Raw genomic sequence first — 14,601 nt, forward strand, 5'->3', positions numbered from 1 at the left:
CCCAGCAGTCCTGCCCCCTCAGCTCCCTGGGGAGTTTAAACTCACACCACAAGGTGCAGGTTTGTCCTGAGGATGCTGGCACCTTGCTTTGGCTTCCTGCAGCGTGGCTTTTCTCTTTGCATCTCAGCTTGCCAGAGGAAAAAGAAAGCAATTTCAGCAGACACATCTGGGCAACTCAGGATTTACTTAAGCATCAAAGTACCAATTCAGAGTTCAAGGCAAACACACACTAGTATAAAATCTCTTCCTGGGCTATATAATATTGTCACACCAAAATTTTAAACGTGGATTAAACTATCCCTTAATATTTTTCCCCTTGCTGGTAACCAGATCTTCAGATGCTTTGCAGATTAAGGGGTTTCTGAGGCTTGTATTGGACGTGCAGTGACATCTCCTGGTGCCCCACGAGGTGAGGTGCTGGCTGCTGAGCCCCCCGACCCAAACCTCCCCCCGGAGCACAGAACTGCTCAGTGCTGACCAGCACACACCTCTCTGGGGACACACCTCCCACCTGGCGGGAAAACAACACACACCTGCCACATCCCTTTGCCTTCGCGGGCAGCACCAGGGGAGACTTCAGAAATCATCATTTTAAGCATGAAGGTAAATCAGTCATGAAAATCAGATCATTGCAAGGAGAGCCTGTGGGCGGGCTGTACTTGTCTGCACAGCCTTGGTGCTTTTAACTCGAGACAAGGAGAGGAGTTAATCTGTCTCCTCCTGTGCCTATGTCTGTCTGGGACTCACATGTGAGCAGGATGTTTTGTGCTTCACCACTTCTTTCGTTGTGACTCTCAAACCATTTCCCACTGCAAACCAACAGGCTTGCTGTTGGCATCTTAGTAGAGGAAATTAAATCCGACATTTCAGTGTTATCTGATTTCACATCCCTGCACACCATTGTATAATTTCACCGCCTACTCATTCTTTTTCTTCACACACAAGTGCATTTAGAGAAAATATAATTGTTGAACAAGTACTTAGTCAGAGAAAGGTTGTAATCAGCTTGGATAGAAATCAGACAGCTTATTTGCTTGAAAAAAAGGGGAAAGGAATAGGAAACTAAATGGAATAATTTCTTTCCTGTGAACTTAGGGCACCAAAAAATTGTGTGGCAAACTATAACAAGAGAAGAAAAACAGCTGAAAAACTTAACAGGCAACAGTATTCCTGACCTATTGCACTAAAAATAACATGAAAGTCAAAGATCTGATTCATTTGATGTCTTCTGTGTTCATTAAAAAAGAATTTAAAAGTTACAACAAAAGACTCACAAATTTTTCCCTGAGCAAAATAACTGGATGTCCCCTGTAAATCATCAGGTATGTCAACACTTACCATCAGATAGGCAGCAACTGAGTCGTGCTGGTACAAAATGCATAATGCAGACACCTAAGATCAAAACTGGGATTTGAAAAGTTGCTCCTTACTGTCTAATCCATAAAAATACTCAGTCCTAGGAAAGAGGACAAGTGTGGCACACTGCTGAGCACCTCGGGCACTGAGCTCAGGAAGTCCACAAGTCCATCCTCTCAGGCACCTTCCTCCAGCTCTTTTGCTGCAGGGCCAGCACAGGCAGCAGCGCCGGGCAGTACCTCACTCTGCTGGGGGTGCAGGCAGGGGACAAGGACAGTTTGTAATCACATCGCATGCAGACATGCAGATGCTGAGCTCCACCTCCTACACCTCCCCCAGTGAGAGTGGATGTGCATCAGGAGCTCAAGTTTCTGGATGTGCATCAGGAGATCAAGTTTAGCAAGAGCACATGATCACAAGTGTTAGGACTATCACCTAATTTATTTTTCTTGAGTATGTATAACTGTTCTAACTTTTTCATAGACATTTTTGCCTTGGGGGTGTTGGCTGACAAGAAGTTTAACATGACCCAGCAATGTGTGCTTGCAGCCCAGACAGCCAACCATATCCTGGGCTGCATTCAATGCAGAGTGGCCAGCAGGGGGAAGGGAATTCTGCCACTCTGCTCCACTCTGAGACCCCACCTGGAGTGCTGCATCCAGCTCTGGGGCCCCCAGCATAAGAAGGACATGGACCTGCTGGAACAGCTACAGAGGAGGGCATGAAGCTGATCAGAGGGCTGGAGATCCTCTGCCATGAAGGCAGGCTGAGAGAGTTGGGGCTGCTCAGCCTGGAGACAAGAGGGCTCCAAGGAGACCTTAGAGAACCTTCCAGTGCCTGAAGGGGGCTACAGGAGAGCTGGAGAGGGACTTTTGACAAGGGCATGTGGTGATTAGACAAGGGGGAATGGCTTCAAACTGACAGAGGGTAGGTTTACATTAAATATTAGCACGAAATTCTTTACTGTGAGGGTGGTGAGGCACTGGCACAGGCTGCCCAGAGAAGTTGTGGATGCCCCATCCCTGGCAGTGTTCAAAGACAGGTTGGATGGAGCTCTGAGTAACCCAGTCTAGTGGAAGGTGTCCCTGCCCATGGCAGGAGAGTTGGACTAGATAAATTCTAAGGACCCTTTCAACCCACACCATTCTATGATTCCATGATTTATGCAAGTTTCACAGCCATTTAAAGCCTAAGACATTATGCAAATATAATGAGCAAAACTTTTCCAGTTCATTTCAAGTACGAAATAAGTCAGGCTCTTCAGCACTTCTTGAGAGCAGGATAGTGTGGTCAGTCCTCTACTCCAATAATTTTTTGGTTCATACTACCTTCACAGAAATAAGAGAAAGCCCATCTGGGGAGAAGGTCAGGAGCTGGTGTAGGGCGGCTGCCTGCCCCACGGGAGGATTCACCTCTAACACATTATCACCAAATATGCGCCTGATTGCCATGTGCATCTGAAGAGCCCCCATCTGAAACTTCTTCCAATCTTCTCCACAATCTTTCCTGTTACACAGTTCCTCCCTAGTGACTAATCTAAATATTCTTTGGTTAAATAAGCCTATTATTTTCTTGTTCTATTCACCATGAACATAAAAGACACTGAAAAGATGAAAGGAATAAATTGTTCTCTTTCTATCTTGAGACTTGTATTTCCTTATGGTATTCTGTAAGCAAAATTACTCAAACTCCATCAATCTTCTTCTGTTTCTCATTCTCATATAATTACATTCTCACGTTTTCTAGATTTCTGTTAAATCTCATGGCCCTTCTCTGAACTGTTTTTTCCTAACAAGCATGACATATAAAACTAGACCTGCAATTTCAGCTGATGCCTCTCCTGAGCAGAACTGAATGAGGTATTTTGTCATCTGGGTGATACAGTCTTTATACCTCTCTCTGTTTCTCTTTGTTTTGCAGGATCACCGTGTGGTTAGAATGGGTGACAAAATGAATGCCAGACAACTACCTGACCTTTTTCAGCTAAGTTGGCCTTTAATTCCTCTCTGTTCTGTTTGCAAAGTTTCCTGGTTCTGTCCAATTCCCCAAGATGACTTTGAATCCTATTTGCACCCTTTAACATGTTTGCAACCTCACCTCTCTCAACATGAAACAACACTGTCTCTTTTTCCCTCCTAAATATCCTGCCTAAAACAGATCACAAAGCGGTCACAAAACCTTGTGCATATGTACCCTGCAATCCAACAATCTCTCTTTATGCCCTTTTTATTCTGAACCCCTCAATTGAAAAAAAAAAAAAGAAACACAGTCATTTGTTTATTTTTAAAAAAAAAACCAAAGCATATTTTTACTATAAGGACTGGTAAGAAAATAGAGAATAGTAAAACTTCAGACCCCCTTTCCCATGCGGACATGCACCTATGGCATGTTTGAAAAGTATGTGTGCTGTGAAAGTAATCTCTACTCATATAGAGTTTTAAAACTGATTTGTAATTATATTTAAGACAGTGCTGAGAAAATGGGAAGACTCATCAAATGTTTTAAGAACAATTCTTTTCCTCTCTGACTTGTTTTTCATTTTTACATTAGGAGAAGCAGGATTTGAACCCATGTTAGAAACAGCTCTATATTTCAGTCAATGAAAAGAAGTAATTATTTCATGTTGTTTAGCAAAGTATTTCTTTGACTATAAAACTCTGCTTACATCAGAGTCCCACAGCTGGACAACACAGTGCTCTGGAACTGCATCCAGGGCACCAAAACTGTTGATTCCTACTGTCCTGATTCTAAAAAGTGTTAAGGGGTGAATCTGACATCCACAGGGATGAAGTTACTGCAAGCTTTGGTGAAGATATTAAAGCAAAAAAAAGGTTGTCCAGTACTTTGATTTCTCATTGAAGTAAAGAGGGGAACTAAAATCAATGCAAAAAAATAAATACAAATTTAAATTACAAATTTTCTTAGTTCAGGTCCTGTCATTTATTCATATGATGGCAAATAGAAGCCCACTTTAAGGCCATTTTCCACCTTTATAATATAAACTTTTAGCTGCATTTTAAGCAACCAGCAAGCTGGGGTTAAGTTATGCAATAATCTCCCTCAGTTCAGCTACACTGGAGTCACACCAGTGCTAGTTCTGCTCAGTCATGCCAAGGTAAATACCACCTTTGCCCACACTGGCATAAATTCTTCACTCTGTCAGAGGAAAGAGACAGACAACTGCCCAACTCTGAGGAGCTCCCTGGGGTCCAGCAAGGTATCTTGGATAACTGGGACCAGGAACTGTTCTGCCTTTATGGATTTCAACTGGAATGGAAAGGTTCCTGGTGACTTAAAGGAGTTTGTCCCAAATAAGAATATCTGTAAACATAATGATAACTCATAGAAGATCTCTTGTGCAAGAAAAAGGGGAAAGGGGCTCATATGGAGCAAAAGAGAAAATCAAAGAGAGCAGTAGAAATGTGCATCAAAAGGATGCAATACCTCAAAGCAGTGAAAATCTTTGAAAAAGACCTTTCAGAGAGTTGAAGCAGGTGAAATAACAAAGTATTTTTGGTCCCAGGAGATGCCATAAATGCAAAGTGTTCCCAGAGTGACATGACTAGTTAGGATTCTGTGTAAAAATTCAAATTCTGACCACAGAGTCCCTTATGCCATTGATAATTTCATTTAGACACAAAATTAATATTTGGCAGCTCTGAAAATACTCTTGCTTTATGTGGTCTTGAAGTAATAACTTTGACAGAGTGTAAAGTATGAAATTTGGTTCCTAGCAAAGAGTCACAGAGAAACTCTTTCAGACTCTGCAAATTACAATTTTACATTATTTCACTAAATGCTGTGTGCAAACAAGCCAGTTCATTACAGTGGCACAGATTATTTCCATAACTAGAAATAACTGGTGACCTGAAAAAAATCCACAATCCATGCAACCCAACGCTGAGCTGAGTTGCAGTTGTCTTATGAGCTGGAGGAATACTTCACTTACAACACTGAAGCTGCTGATGAAATAAGTCAGTCCCTCCCCTGGCTGGGGAGGAGGAACATTTCCCCCCTGCACTAAGTGTCCAGAGCTTCAGATGTACTGCTCCTCATCCGCTCTGTTTATGAGCAATGACCACTTGCCCCCTTCCTCCTGGATGAAGCCATTGTGTCTTGGCAGCCTGCCTGAAGCCAGGGAGGAGAGGGACACTTGGCTTGTCTGGTCCCAAAGAGATGGTTTGGAAGAGTCCCTCCTCCTATCGTCCATTCCAATGTGAACACTGATTTGAGAAGGAGTGAGTGGCTTCATGCGGCCTTGAGCTTGTGCTTCGTAACTTTCTGTGTCCGGCTTCTTGTAACTGAGAAAGAGAAAGAGAAAAGATATTTACAACAAGAGGTCAATGTGTAGAAGCATCTGGCACTTGAACAAATCAGAAACTTCTGATAACCTAAATGAATTGAAAGTGTTTATATAGAAAAAATAACTTTATAGATTAATTACACATGTTTAAATTAAATTTCCTATCTAATAGCTCACCAACAATTAATTTAAAATGTGTGGTGCCAAGAGTGTAAGGGTCTCAAAAATCAGTTACAGAATAATAATTGTTATTACTACTTGAATTTTGAGCCTGCCAATTCTCTCAAGCCAAGACAAGCACAGAAGGAAAAGGGAGGATGATGGGGAAATGCAGAACACTCCTCAAGATGTTTCTGGTCTGAGTTTTCAGACATTCAAAACCACATACCACTGATTGAGCACTCTTCTGTTGCATTTAGGGATATGGTTTAGTGGTGGTCTTGGTGGTGCCAGGTTAAAGGTTGGACTTAATGATCTTAAAGGTCTTTTCCAACCCAGATGACTCTATGATTCCATGCACTTCAGGCACAGTGTTAAATAGCTAAGAGTACATCACACAGCATTAAAACATTTCAATAATAAAAGAGAGGGACTCTCAAAATGAGGTTCTTTAATAAAAATTATGAGTTTGCTGAATTATTAGAAGTTTCATAGAAGACAATTGCAGGTAAATGGACTCAATGATACAAAAATCACTTTCTGATGCAATGCATACTAAGTCAAATCCCAGAAATGGCAAGTATGTGTGGTCTTCTTCACATACATGTATACCATTGTGTTCTTTGGAACCTGAAGTTCTGTTCACCTCATCTGAAGCTTCAAGAAATATTATTGTCCTAAAATGCATACTGTAAGACAGCTTCCATAAATCTGAAGCCAAATATTTTAGGCTTCAGATTTAGCAATATCCTACCTAAAATGGTGTGTGACACTAATGAAATTGGCACAAGGTCAAACGAAATGGGAGAATTAAGGAATCCTGTTATAGAAATTTCTCATCCTTTGAATAACTATACACTGAAACCTTTTAGGATGAAAATCTGTAGTGGTAGAGCTGACTCTGCAAACAGACTTGTATGTATGTAATTTGTATTTATATTGTGGTCTCACTGAGCATTTGCAGGATTAGAAACATGATGTAGGAACAGATTTCCCATATTTGGAAAATTAGTTTATACTATACTGTACTGTACTATACTGTAATGTACAGAAGACCCCAGCTACAGTAAAAATACGTGAAGGTTTGGACCAATTTCAGACACCATAAAAAGTCTTATTCTTAAAAGCTGTTTGCTTTCTATGCTGTTAAGAACAGGTCCACTGTAACTGCCAAAAAGGGTACCCAAAAAACGTAGCATTAAAATGAATAGAACTTGAAAAATCTTGTGGTAGATCAGAAATTGGTTTGCTTCAAAAGAATAAAGAGAGATGCCTTATCTGCAGCAAGGTGCAAAAGAATAAATACACTGCTTCCCTGTTTCTCTCTGGCTAACTTAAATAGACAAAAATAAAAACCAAACAGGTTCAAATATTTTTTTCAAAAATCTATTGTTACATTATGGAGAATTATCTTTCAAACTACTTGTTCACTTGATATTCACAGCAAAACCTCCTGACCATTACTTTACTTGGTATTGAACTAGATCTCCACCACATGGTCTCAGGTGACATCCAGTCACACTTTTAGCTGCTAGTTAAAGCATACTGCATATACCTTAGTCCAGGTAAGTTCATAATTGTGGCACCTGTCTCTTTTGGAGCCAAGGATCAGACAGAGCAATCCCAAGCTAATGGACTTTCAGGTACTTTTAGATGTAGAAACCCCAAAGGGGTGTCTCACTTGAGTCTCAGCCTCAGTACTGCCACAGCTCCCCAGCTGATAAACACAAGACAACTTGCCATTTCAGCTGCAGTGAAGACAGCAGGACAGACACAGAAGAAGCTGCCATTGCAGCTGACCCCATCCAAGGCTGAAGCATGAGGCCAAGAGGCATGAACACACCTAGAAAAAAAACATATGGACATGAGCCAGAGCTGCTCATCCCAGCACAGGCATTTCCACCCCTGCATAGCACAGAACAGATCAGCAGGTCTACAACACAACTGCTGAGACCTCCAGAAACACAACTAGATCAATATATGCATTTACTCACTCATTACTAAACATGCCCCTTCCATTGCAAGGGATGACCTTTGCACCCATACAGGTACAAGACTGCAGCCACAGGGCAAGACTATTCATCCCTTCCAGATATTCTGCACATATGAAACACAGCAAAGGCAACAGAAAGGCATGGCACTAGTACAGGAAAAGGAGGGAGAAGTTACTAATAAACAAAACAAGGAATACCTGAAGTAAGTTTTAAGTAGGAATTTAGAGCATGAGAAGCTGTCTGACAAAGGCATAAATACTACAAGCAGTAGGAGAGAATATGTGCGATTCAGGGCAAATAAAAGAGGGAGCACCCAAAAGTAGGATGGCACATCTGATTAGAGCTGGGTTTGAATATACAGGAACTAATCCCCAAGTACTGCTATATGAAGTAAGAGCATAGTTTTAATTTCATCTAGAAGTATTTATTCCTAAGAGGCAAGCAAAAGGAAAAAAAAAAAGTATTGATTTCACCCTCCTTCTACTAAGTTTTAAATAATCTAGGAACCTGTTTTTGGTTTCTTGAGCAGGTAATCAATCCTATAAGAGGCACCACAGAGATCAACTATGCTGCTGCCTTTGACAAGCTGAGCTCTTGCAGTCACATACCTGCTGCTATGGGTATTCCAAGCAGATTATAAATTAAGGCAAGAATCAGATTTATTCGTATTCTTCGAACTGTTCTCTTGGATAAGTGAATACTGGCAACTACGTCCAGCAAATCATTCTGCAAGACAGAAGAGCACTGAAAGTTTTCCACATGCAGTCTTCAGAAAACTAAACCAAAATGAGGAGTGTGAGTGATAAAAGAAGACAGGCCAAAACTGTAGTGCTCACTCGGATAAGGACAACATCTGCAGCTTCAATGGCAACATCGGTGCCCGTTCCAATTGCAATTCCAACATCAGCCTTGGCTAGTGCAGGGGAATCGTTGACTCCATCACCAACCATTGCAACCTTCTTCTTTCCATTTTGGAGCTCCTGGACCTTTGCAACTTTGTGAGAAGGAAGAACCTCCGCAAAGACTTTTTTGATCCCAACCTACATACAAAGAAAGACACCCCATGTTGGTGACATGCTTCATGCTGGAAGGAAGAGCCCTTTGCTGTTCTAGGTGAAGGGGCAAACAGGAATATCAACCAAACTGATTCTGGTGAAGTCAACATCTGCAAGCTACACAGAAAACTGAAGAGCAACATACTTTTGGCATAAGAACAGGAATGGTAACAGCACCCTTCTACTGCAGAGATGCTGGCAAACCATACTCTCCTTCACATCAAGCCCTGCATGGCTTCTGGAGCTCCACTGTCTCAGCAATAAAGATTTGTCTTTGAAATACCTTCAGGAGTGGTGACGTGACGCCAGCACTTCCCTTGGTCCTGCTGGCCACACTATTGCTGATACAGGCCAGGATGCCATTGGCCTTCTTGGCCACCTGGGCACAGCTGGATCATGTTCAGCTGCTGTCAAGCAGCACCCCCAGGTCCTTTTCTGCTGAGCAGCTTTTCAGCCCCTCTGCCCCCAGCCTGCAGCACTGCAGGGGCTGTTGTGACTCAAGTACAGGACTTGATACTTCACCTTTTTGAACCTCACACAACTGGCCTCAGCCCATCAATCCAGCCTGTCCAGATCCCTCTACAGAGCCTTCAAGGAGATAATGCAACACATAAACCATGTAGGATCAATTACAGCAGGGGAAACACAGAGACAACAAGTATGTGCAGGTCTCAGGGAGATTATAAAAAAAAAGCAAATGGCTGGCTAAACGCTTCTACCCATCCACATGGTAGCTTATGTGGAGTTGCTAGCAATGGCTCTACTGTTGTAGTTGGAAAACAGATGTCTCTATTAAATAGTACTGGGATAATGCCCTTTGTTTGGCTGCCTCACTAGGCAGAAGCAGCTTTTAACCACAGAAGATAGGAGCTCTCTTTAAACCTTTTGAAAAGTAACATTTTATAACATTTTTAAAACTGCTTACCATTTCTTTCTATTGGAGAGAACGTTCCAAAAATTCAATGACAATGTAGGTTGACACAAAATAAGCTTGTTTAAAACATTCATGTCTGTTCCTGGAACCATAAATTCAAGCTTGTTTCTAAAAGACTTTTTTCCCTTGACAAAGAAAATTAGGTGGGAAAGCACTTTATCATAACTGAACACGAAAGCGAAAGTGTGAAAGCCAATAGGAGGAGGATTAAAGCATCACATGGAGAAACAAAACAGACCTCACAGCACAGAAGAGCGTGCATACCACAGTGCTGGCTGAGTCAGCTGTGTGGTGGGGATACCTGAGGAAAGCAAAGTGGCACGTGGTAAGATTAGAAGTAGACCAATACAAAGGGAAAGAGGGAAAGGAAGATCGAGAGGGTAGAAACATAGCAAAGGAGAGTGAGAATCTGACTTTTCATTTATATTTGCCACTGGGAAAAATATAAACCCAATCTCTTTAGACTGCTATGCTTCTTAGCAATAATTCATATTGTTATTGTTAAGATAATGTCAAATCCACACTGTGGATTGCCTAACTGTGACCAGGACTGCATCTTCAAGGAACTTTCCTTCATCACTAACCAAACAGGTCTGCCTTTCAGTGAAGGGAAATGGGAGGCTTCAGTTCAGCAACCAATTACTGCAAGAAACTCCATTACTCTGGAGAAGTACTGACTGCATGTCTACAGTGGGATCTTAACACAGCCACTGGCCTCTACTCTGCCATAGGACTTGACCTGATTTTCAGTCCAGTTCAAGAAAAATTTGTCTTCATTTAATATATCCAGAGAAACTGCAGTTTCAGGGAAACTGAAGCTCCTGCTTCAAATTCACCAGGGCAAATAGGAGTTCTAGAACCTCATTGCTTAGCTTTTTGAACCACAGAGAAGCAGATACCTGAGTAGCAATGGCTTTTGCAGTTTTCCTGTTGTCCCCTGTTATGAGCACCACGTCTATTCCCATGCTCTGCAGTGTGTGCACAGCAAGGGCTGCCTCCTGCTTGACAGTGTCTGCTATGGCAATCATTCCACACAATGCACCTGCACCAATGGAAACATCCTCCGTCAGAGAGAGCTGTGGGAGGGAAAGTGGCACCAAGAGGACAGAGGTCCCCCTCCATCCCACTGTGGCAGCCTGTGAAATAACACATTCTGAGCCACATTGACACTTGTGTCTGCAGCTCTCTCACTTATGGTCTCTTCTTCTTATCATTTGCCTGTTTCAGATATTTAGGGATCAGGAAGATGAGGAGGAGAGTAGTTTTTAAACAAGCCTGACTTCTATGTTTTATGGTATGGAAAAACATGATAGTGGGTCAGAGAAAGTGTTGGTATTTGTGCCCAGGTCAGATGTTAAAGCCACTCCTCCAAGAGGAAACATATAGCGTCTGGTTTTATGTCCCCATGTCTTTCAGGGTTGGATCTCTACTAGAATTAATTACTTTCATTGAGAAGTCTTGCATCTGCCTTCCAGCGCATTGGCTCAAAGGTGCATCCATACTTCCTTCACAAGCAAATGCCTTTTAAAATTGCTCTCTAGGGGCACCAAGAATATTTGCTCAGTAAATGAATCATTAGCCTCATTTCAAGATCACAGGTGTGCTGGCAATCTATCACCATTGTAATCATTTCTCATATCAAGGTATTGTCTGGGATCTCTTTTTGCATGGTCAAGAGCAGAACCCCACTGGCAAAACTCACTTGACTGATCTAATGAATCACCATGTTTATTCATGCATGTTTATTTATGCATGTTTTGAAACCAGTGATGTGATAGGTTGGTCCATGATCCTTAACTGACATAAATTAGGACTGGACATGGCACCATATTGGCACTGCTTGTTTGAACAATGATCCTAGACAACAGGGGGTACAGAAATTAATTCTTAAATTAAAACCTACACAACAAAACCTTATAAACACTGTTGTGTGGTAAAAGCTTCTTTTAAGAACACCTTGATACTTCACAAGCAGTTCTGCACTAAAAGATTAGTAGTTTCTTGACACTAAGCCAGTGATCAACTGCTTCAGATTGTTTTCATCTGTTCCACAGTAGGATTGACTCATACTTGTTAAGTCACTCAAAGGAAGAGCAGTTACCATCTATAGCCACTAGTATGGCAGTCTGTCCTTTCATTTCATGGTTTGTCATTGCATCATTTACATCATTTGCAATATTCAAGCCATTGCGTCGCATCCACTCACGATTTCCGATCAACACCGAGTATTTCTGAGAAGATGATGGACCTTTGTGCACAGACAAAAAGAAAAATGAGCATCTCAAAAGCAGTGTACACAGGCAGAGATGTTTCAGGAAGACAAGTTAGGTGGAGGCACTGCCTGAAGACAGCCTGATAAAAGTTTTCTCTTTCAAGATTCAATCTGTGCCTCTTTACACACAAAACTGTGTCATGGACTTAATGGAAGCACTTGCTCGTGTTTGCCTTTGTCAGCTGGCATTGTTTCTCTGAATAAGCACAGTACACACATTTAGTTAATGCCATCCTGCTTTGTTCCCACAACTAATGACTTTCAAATATAAAAGCTATTTCTGACAAGAAAAGAGTAGTGTAGTTCTAACAAACAATGCACCTCATTATGAATCCAATCCAACTTCACAAGAACAATATAAGCAGGTGAGAAAATATTACATTAGAACCATTCACAAATGGCACAGTTCTGATGATTGAAGTTCTCATTCTATTTAATTCTTCTAATAGCTTTCTCAAAAAGGTCAAGAGCACCACAGCCTTCTGAAGAGAACTGATGAGCTCCTTAAGGAAGGCTTTAAATACCTTTTCTTTCTCTCCTACACTACAAAATAGCAAAGTGGCATCCAGAGAGTCTGAAACAAACCTGAATTTTATTGGCCTAATCAAAACTATCAGGCACTAAAATAAGTTTTCAGATATAGCACATTTTGTTTTGCATCTGCTGAATAGGTTTGAGGGTTTTTTTTTTTAATTAAGTGCCTTGAGAGGTATATGAACAAGAAACAAAAGGTCCAAATTAAGATGGAACTAAAGGGTAGGATGTAAAAAGTTGCAGTAAGACTATATATGTTAAAAGTAACTGCTTTAAATGGGAAGATAATGCAAACTTTGCTGTCTGCTGGACCATTTTTCTGTCCAAAAGGAATATTGCTGGGTATGCCTTATTGTCCATGTATTGTATGGAATTTTCAAGTACCCATCACTGTACCTAATTCTCAGTTAAGTTTCTGAATTGCAGAGAGAGATCAAGAGTTGTGGAGAGAGCTTCAATTTTCGTTAAAGCACATTTTTGTCCCTCCTGTTCTTTGCCTTCTTCTGCCCCATATCCACCTTTCTCTTGTACATAGTCTGGTAGGTGGTCAGTGCTGTTGGTTCATTCTCCCCCACACTGCAGCTGGCACAGGGGCAGCACAGGGCAGATAATCACTTACCTTGTGATTCCAAGAGTGGGATAACTCCATTATCTCCCAGAGGAGCACTGCTGCTCCCAGTCCTGTTAGCATCCAGCTTATTGGGAGCTTCCTCAGCTGTGCCAAGGATGGCCTCAACTCCTCCAACCTTGCAGCTGATACCACAGCCTGGGACTGCCTGGAAGTCGGTGCAGTATCCCAGGCTCTCAGTGCCAAGCTCCTGAAGATGTAACCAGAGGCCATCATCAATCTGTGCTGCCCATGTGGGGTACAAACATTAGATAACTCTTGCCAAAAAGAGGCCTCATTCCTCCCCTTGGCAATGACTGACCAACTGAAAACTAGCCTGGAGTATCAGTAGCATAGAACCAAAAAAAAGGATGCTCTGGGTGTGCTGTGGCTTAGACTTCTAGAAAGGGGCAGCCATACAGATCACAGCCAGGTCTCAGCCCTAGCAACAGCAACCACAAGGAACAGCTTTTTCTGCCAGTTCAAGGATGAAAAAATTAGATTGGTGGTTCATGCCTTCAGCCAAGACTAGGAATGAAAAAGAAATATTTCAACATTAAGCCACCCAGCTTAAAATTCTAGCAACTTCTAATTACCCTCACAGACAACTGCCTGTGGTGGATCAGACCTCTTTGTATATATGTAAGAGTACAGTGAAAAACTGTATCTAATTCCTAGAGGGATCTGTCTGGATGTTAGGAAAACTAGCTTTTTCTGTTGAGTTAGGGAGAGAAGCCAGTGAGTACCTTCAAGATGAGATTCAGGGATTATCAGGACCCTACAAGTCACAAAAAAAATTGAGAAAATATTAATTTGTAAATAAGTTATTCTGGGTTGTCTCTGAAAGCTGGAACTACATGTACCTCTCAGTGATCTTAAAACACAGGGATGACAAGGCAGGAGGTAAGAACATCAGCCAACACTATAGCATTACAATTCATATAAGCCATGATCCAGTAATAACTGCTGCATGGGATGACTACAGAACTATCAGGGCACTAAAACAAATTTTAAATTAAAAATGTAAAAAACAAGGAAGGCGATTGCTTTGTTGCTTATATTATCTTTTTACTTCTAAATTTATGTTTTTACTTCTAAATTTCATCACTGAAAGATCTAGCAAATTTGGTATATTTTTAAAACTATTCCCTATATCAATTAATGATTTTTCTTAGCAGACATTAATTGTTTATTTACATAGGCTTCCTCTTTTCACTGTGACTTGTGTTTTACTTCTCCCTGAAGCCTGAGGAATACATGACATATATGACCTCTGAGGATATGTAAAATTTGCAAAGACTTGAGTAATTGATGAATTCATTTGTGAAACTCACAAATTTTACAGTTTAATATTCAAGCTTTAAAGCCTTTTGCCTAATTTATTCAG

At 41.3% G+C, this 14,601-nt stretch overlaps 1 protein-coding gene across 1 annotated transcript in view; it reads right to left on the bottom strand.

Annotated features, from left to right (window-relative positions):
* Positions 1-3,620: 3,620 nt before the first annotated feature.
* ATP7B (ATPase copper transporting beta) overlaps positions 3,621-14,601 on the bottom strand; it is a 31,551-nt gene continuing 20,570 nt past the window's right edge. Inside the window, exons 15-21 of the mRNA XM_036389520.1 lie at positions 13,227-13,425; positions 11,903-12,049; positions 10,701-10,843; positions 8,649-8,852; positions 8,421-8,538; positions 7,559-7,661; positions 3,621-5,657 (exon numbers count right to left, since the gene is read on the bottom strand). Of these exons, the coding sequence (XP_036245413.1) occupies positions 5,393-5,657; positions 7,559-7,661; positions 8,421-8,538; positions 8,649-8,852; positions 10,701-10,843; positions 11,903-12,049; positions 13,227-13,425 (1,179 nt within the window). The 3' untranslated portion in view covers positions 3,621-5,392. The remainder of the gene's footprint in view (positions 5,658-7,558; positions 7,662-8,420; positions 8,539-8,648; positions 8,853-10,700; positions 10,844-11,902; positions 12,050-13,226; positions 13,426-14,601) is intronic.

The sequence above is a fragment of the Molothrus ater genome, chromosome 2, assembly GCF_012460135.2.
Source record: "Molothrus ater isolate BHLD 08-10-18 breed brown headed cowbird chromosome 2, BPBGC_Mater_1.1, whole genome shotgun sequence".
NCBI lineage: Eukaryota > Metazoa > Chordata > Aves > Passeriformes > Icteridae > Molothrus > Molothrus ater.